Below are 5644 nucleotides of genomic sequence, written 5' to 3'. Positions count from 1 at the left end.
ACTCATTATTAAGGGGACTATACTACATTGCACTCTCTCCCACCCTAAATACTTTTCGCAAATTTAATTAAAATATATCTAAAATATGTGTAGATTTGTGGAACTCGTAAGGCTTTAGGACTATCAGCCTTTCTTTTTCATGTTAACTCCTTCTTTTACCTAAGACAGCAGCTCTGTAACCTACTACCTCCATTTCAAAGTTTAAAGTTTATATTTTTTTAAAAAAGTCAAGCCAAGTAAAATTTAATCAAAATTTTGGAACAATCTATTAATAAATATAATATTTTGTAGATACCATACAAAAATATATATTTCATTATCTATTTAATGATATTAATTTTATAATTTACATGTTAATAATTTTTGGTAAAAACTCAGTCAAACTTGCCATAGTTTGCCATAGTTTGACTTTCTAAAAAATAATATAAGTCTTAAGCTTTGAGATTGAGGTAGTATGTTTTTCGTCTCATTTTGAATGTAGAACAGCCTCCCTGTATCGACGTCAGCAACTAACACGATCGATCATCGTCGCAATCAAAAGGCAAGAAGACTGAATAGCAGGAGCTGTTGCGCCAACACATGATAAACACAACGACCCATACACATTATTCTTCCACTGCCTGCAAAGGCTGTTATAAGTTCAATCCAGACATAATTGACAAAAGGATATCGAATGAAAGAAACGAATTGGGGCCCTCTCCAAAACCACTGATGAGGGGTCTATGACGAACACGCAGACGAACATTAGCAATTTAAAAAATACTAGACTAGGTACTGGAATACTCTTGGAACGGCAGTTTACTATCCGCGAGGCTAGAGTTCTGATAAGTCCATGGCCAGCCAGAAGCTCTACCTGGGATGCCCTCCATTGATGATAGCCTCGGAAGAAACGAATGAGACAGGGCTCAGTTCCACATTGCACCGGGCGAACGCGGACGCACTGGTGTCTTTGAAGGGCTCACCCTGCGCAATCGTGGATGATAGGATAAGAACAAAACGATTCATGGTAGGAGTGGTTATATACCGAGTACATGGACTGGTCAACTTTTTACCTGACTGGGAGCGAGCCAAGGACCATACCACTGAAGTTCAGGGCCAGAATTGCACTCTCTGCCTGCAAAGGATGTATTTGAAAAAGGTGAGTCATACAATTCAGCACAAAATGAAACTAAATATTCAGCAACGGATTTGTAAAAAATATATGTCAAATGAAATGCAGCTAAAGCAGAAAGAAGAGAAGCTTTTCTGCTTTAGCTGCCAACATAAAGCCCAGGTGGAAGGGAAATGAGTTCTGCAGTCACAAGATGTAGAGCAAATATAATCAAGTATTCTCTTAATACAATCGTTGAGTAATTTTCATATATTTCAACAATGAATGCTTTTTAAGTATCCAGGTGTGAAACCCATGTTCTTCTACAGTTCCACCCGTCAAAGCCCCAAACAGAAGATAGCAAGATTCATCTAATCCATCGATACTGATGCTGGTCGTCAGGTATGAAATTTAAAATTGAACAAGCATCAAAGGAAAAAAATTTAAACATCCAAGTCCAGTATGGACATAAAAATATCAGATATTTTGCTAGCTCCTGGAACTGTTTTAATGCATACTGCTTCATTCTATTTACACATCTTATTTAATATTTTGTACTAATAACCATTCCAGATAACTCTATATGATTATATATTAAACATCAATAGCACCTTGAAGATTAAATAATAAAACCTTGATCACTTCAACAATACAATGCCTTGTTCTACTTACTTGAGTAAACTCAACAAACGCAATGCATGTGGAGTGTACATAATCACCAAGGAGCCTCAGCCGAGAAACCTGAAAGGAAATCAACATGTTTTACGAAAAGGTCTTCGTGAAATATAAACAACTCCCATTACTTGTATGGCATATACCTTTCCACAGAGCCGCTGAAAGAAAATCTTTACATCATCTTCCGTAACCTGACCAATAAAGAAAACAACTAAGCAAAGCAGCTTAACAGCCATGACATCCCTTGATTAGCAACCAATGAAATGCTTGGCTTATGCATAACTGAAAGTCCAGAAGGTTCTTCAGTTTTCAATATAATCGAACTTTCAAAATAACACGAAATTTGAGTAGCGAAACATATCATAATTTCTTAATGAAAAATAAAAAATTATTTAACCACAATTATTGCATGCTCTGATTCGTTTACCATCTGACTCTGCCTTCATTCAGTACTACTAGTTCTAAACAGACCAGGTTGCCTGTTTTCGGAAAAAAAACTGTAGTTTCTTCTAAAATGTTTATTTTAATCAATTAAATGATCAGATAACAAAATAAATTTAAACAAAGGAAGCAAGAAATAATATAGTACTTGTAAATTTCAAAGACTATCACATTATGCATGGTTAAGAATCACAAAGATTCACAAACCTTCTTATCTATGTTAGTACAATATACAGTCCTTGAGACCATTTCTTTCTCATCTTCCGTCTGTACAGAAAAGAGCAATACAAACAAAATTGGTTGAAAATTTGACATGAAAAAGAAATTGGCAGTGTAAGCTCAAAGTAGATGGAAGTATGCAATCCAATCATATACTTACCTGAGGAAGGAACTTAGGGTTCACTGGTAAAATCGCTGTTTTAGATGGTAAAACTCTAACAGGATAGTAACCAAGCATGGTTCCCCCAAGTGTTAGTGCTGCCCTTGCACCAGCTGCATACAATGGACAACTTCAGCTTTGCTGTTTATCCATACACAAGACTACAGAAGGTGGGAAAGTCTTGAAGAGGCTACCATCATCAGCAAACTCAATAAAGGCAAAACGCAAGACTGAATGGGGATCACCACAGATACGGCAATCTACCACCTACAGGCAAAAAAAACAAGATGGGTATGATAATCATATTACAAGGAGCTTGCCTAGCTATATTTATAGAATACAAACCATAAGAAAAAAATAAGTGATCTCATCAACATTCAGCATATATGCATAAGTGAATGGATGTCAATACCCAGAATGTCATTAGTCTCAGATGCCCATTGTTCAAGATGCTATTTTGGTTCAGGAAAGTATACATTTGAAAAGGCAGCCCACCTTAGTTGGACTAAGAAGTTAGCTGAGCTTTATGGCAGCTAAGAGAAGTTCTAAGAAAAGGAATGCCTTTATGGCATTTCACATAGCTGGGGTGAAACTTGAGTTTCAGACAACTTATCATTTAAAGCTACTAAGTTCATTCTAAAGCAAGTAGTCAGCCGAATAAAAGAAAAACATAGTAATATATGCCTACAAGAATGGCAAAAACAACAGGTAGCAGAAGCCTAAACTTTGCACTTGAATTTTTCAATCAGAAACAGAGGGTGACATTTTTTATATAGGCGAAATATGGCTACCTCCCACCTTCCAGAAACAAGTTTAGCTTCACTATCCTTATGGTAGAGAGTGCTAGCCTTATTATCTAGTGCAGTACTTGGTTTGGTTTATTGCACATGCTCATGCTTCAACTGAGCTCTATTCTCACTTTTCAGGACGGTCGACTATTTTAAGACAATGTTGGCGTCCAAACCATAACAAGCATCTTCAGACAAAATCGGAAACCCATAAGGGACACTAATCATGTTATCTATTTCATCTTTCAAGGTAATGGAAGCCGTTGCCCCAAGGGAGGAATGGTAAACTACCACAAATTTCGTCAATAAATCTTGTCACTTACTTGTCCACAGTTAGAGAACACCTCAGCCAGCTTCTGTTCAGTCACCTACAGAGCAGCGTGACCATAATTAAACAACAAAGATAAATTAAGAACCAATTGAAACATTGCCACCTATGTAGCATGCTTGCCTGCTGATCAATGTCAGAGACATAAACAGTCCGCCGCACACTATCCTCCCTATCAGATTGCCGTGTCCGGGCTCCCATCCTTCTCCTCCCCTGGTTGAAGGAGCCGTTCCTTCTCTGTTGTCAGGAAAGCAAGGACGGTTATCACCATCATAACGTTTTGATTGTGAAAACTAAAAACCAAAACAGAGGTACACCAAACGAACTGTTAACATCACGGGACACAATGCCTATCACACCACATAAATTTTGAAACCGAATTCCTGGCAACAGTCAGCGTACCACCTACTACTTACTGCCGATCATTAAATGCCAGTGATCAAACGTTTGTTCCGAGTTATCAGCCTTAAAAAGTTTCGACTTGTTTCCCATTTAACAATCTGAAATTAAATAAATAAAAAACAGTCCCAGCTCGGGATTTCAGTTTCAACAAGATTCTAGAACAATTCATTCTTGCAGAAGAAAAGGTTATCGCCATCGCCTAAAAGCCTCTGAAACCTAGTGAATCCATCCCGATCGCAACACCTACCAAACCCCGTCGTGCATATTAGGAAGGCGGAAATCGCCGGATACTCCGGCGATCACGAATGCAAAGTGGTCAAAAGAAGGCCGAAGTATCCGTCGATCAACACACATAACCCGGCCAAAATCACACAGAAAAGACGTAACCCCGCCCGAAGAGAAGGATGAGAATTCACGGCTCACCCACCCGTCGATTCTGCGGCTGGCCGGCGCCGTTGCTGGATCCGTCGCTGCTGGAGTCCCTCCCGGCGCCGAAGAGATCGGCTGCGGACACGAACACGGGCGCATCGGCAGAGAGCCCTGCCCCGGGCACGGGCGCCGGCGCCGCGCGGCGTGAGGACGGCACGAACTCCTTGGCGCAGGGGTTGAGCTTGGACATGAGCTCCTCCAGCTTCTTCATGTCGCTCTTGTACTCCTTCTCCTCCTCCGCCTCCGCCACCGCCACCGCCGCGTCAGCCCTCACCTCCGCCTCCGGCTCAGCCCGGATCGGGGTCTCCGCCGCCGCTGCCTTCGCCACCTCCACGGCCACCATTATTGCGTCCTTATTCCGCCTCGCCGCACAGGCTCGAACAAGGAGAGATCAACTCGACTACTAGTGCTACACTATACACGCGGGGCGGGGCGGGGTTGTTTTGTCAGCTCCGCGGTGGTAACTGTTTTGCGTTGCGCAAGCTGTGTTCTTGCGTGGGGGTGTGAAATGTGAGCAGCGATCACTTTCCGGGAGGTTGCTTACATATATAGCAGCACCAAATAATACTACTGCTTAAAGTTCTTTTTCTATGTATTTTGTCTGTCTAAGATACTATTTTTGGGGGGCTAAAAATGGAGCGAAAAATAGTGAGAAAACAATGGGTGTAAAATTCTTGTAATAAATTTTTTATACCGCTATTTATATTTTTAGGAAAATAAGTAAATTTCGAAAGAAAAAATATAAAAGGTGGAGAATAAAAAGGATGAAGTGAGCGGGTAGTTGGAGAGGGAGAATGGGTAGGCGGAAGCCTCGGTGAGAGTGGGTTCATCCAGAATTCCAGATGAGGGGCACGTCACCCCTCGGACCAAGGGTGTGAAGCATGCACGGCAGCACTGGCGCGGTCCACGTTTCGGCCGGATCCGCTGCGGCTATATTTGGTGTCATCACGATTTCTGGGTCCTGGTTCTCCTCATCTTGGCTGCACTGAGCCACTCACTAACGTCTTTGACTCGTCCTAACCTTCGCTGGTTTCTTGCATCTTGGAAACGGCTCGTTTCTGGATCCTGACTTCTAGGTCTAGTACTATACATACAAAGAAATAAAACAGGTT

At 41.2% G+C, this 5644-nt stretch overlaps 1 protein-coding gene across 1 annotated transcript; it reads right to left on the bottom strand.

The window, feature by feature from the left end:
• Nucleotides 1-580: 580 nt before the first annotated feature.
• On the bottom strand, nt 581-5008 carry LOC124692235 (polyadenylate-binding protein-interacting protein 11-like). The gene is made up of 10 exons (XM_047225556.1): nt 4531-5008; nt 3825-3938; nt 3697-3741; nt 2780-2852; nt 2586-2698; nt 2414-2473; nt 1909-1956; nt 1763-1831; nt 1053-1114; nt 581-963 (listed from the first exon to the last, which is right to left on the bottom strand). Exons 1-10 carry the CDS (start codon nt 4873-4875, stop codon nt 906-908), a joined length of 987 nt encoding a protein of 328 aa, XP_047081512.1. The 5' UTR covers nt 4876-5008; the 3' UTR covers nt 581-905.
• Nucleotides 5009-5644: the final 636 nt, after the last annotated feature.

This window comes from Lolium rigidum, chromosome 2 (genome assembly GCF_022539505.1).
Source record: "Lolium rigidum isolate FL_2022 chromosome 2, APGP_CSIRO_Lrig_0.1, whole genome shotgun sequence".
Lineage (NCBI taxonomy): Eukaryota > Viridiplantae > Streptophyta > Magnoliopsida > Poales > Poaceae > Lolium > Lolium rigidum.
Note: the sequence above shows the minus strand (reverse complement) of the source record. Positions and strands in the feature narration are given on the sequence as shown.

What these genes read in the sequence shown, in the direction of transcription:
- LOC124692235 (XM_047225556.1), bottom strand. Translation starts at nt 4,875, where the DNA reads ATGGTGGCCGTGGAGGTGGCGAAGGCAGCGGCGGCGGAGACCCCGATC. An exon ending in TGTTCTCTAACTGTGGACAA is followed by an intron (nt 2,853 to 3,696) that starts GTAAGTGACAAG and finishes TTTTGCCTGTAG; the next exon opens with GTGGTAGATTGCCGTATCTG. An exon ending in ACCCTAAGTTCCTTCCTCAG is followed by an intron (nt 2,474 to 2,585) that starts GTAAGTATATGA and finishes TTTTCTGTACAG; the next exon opens with ACGGAAGATGAGAAAGAAAT.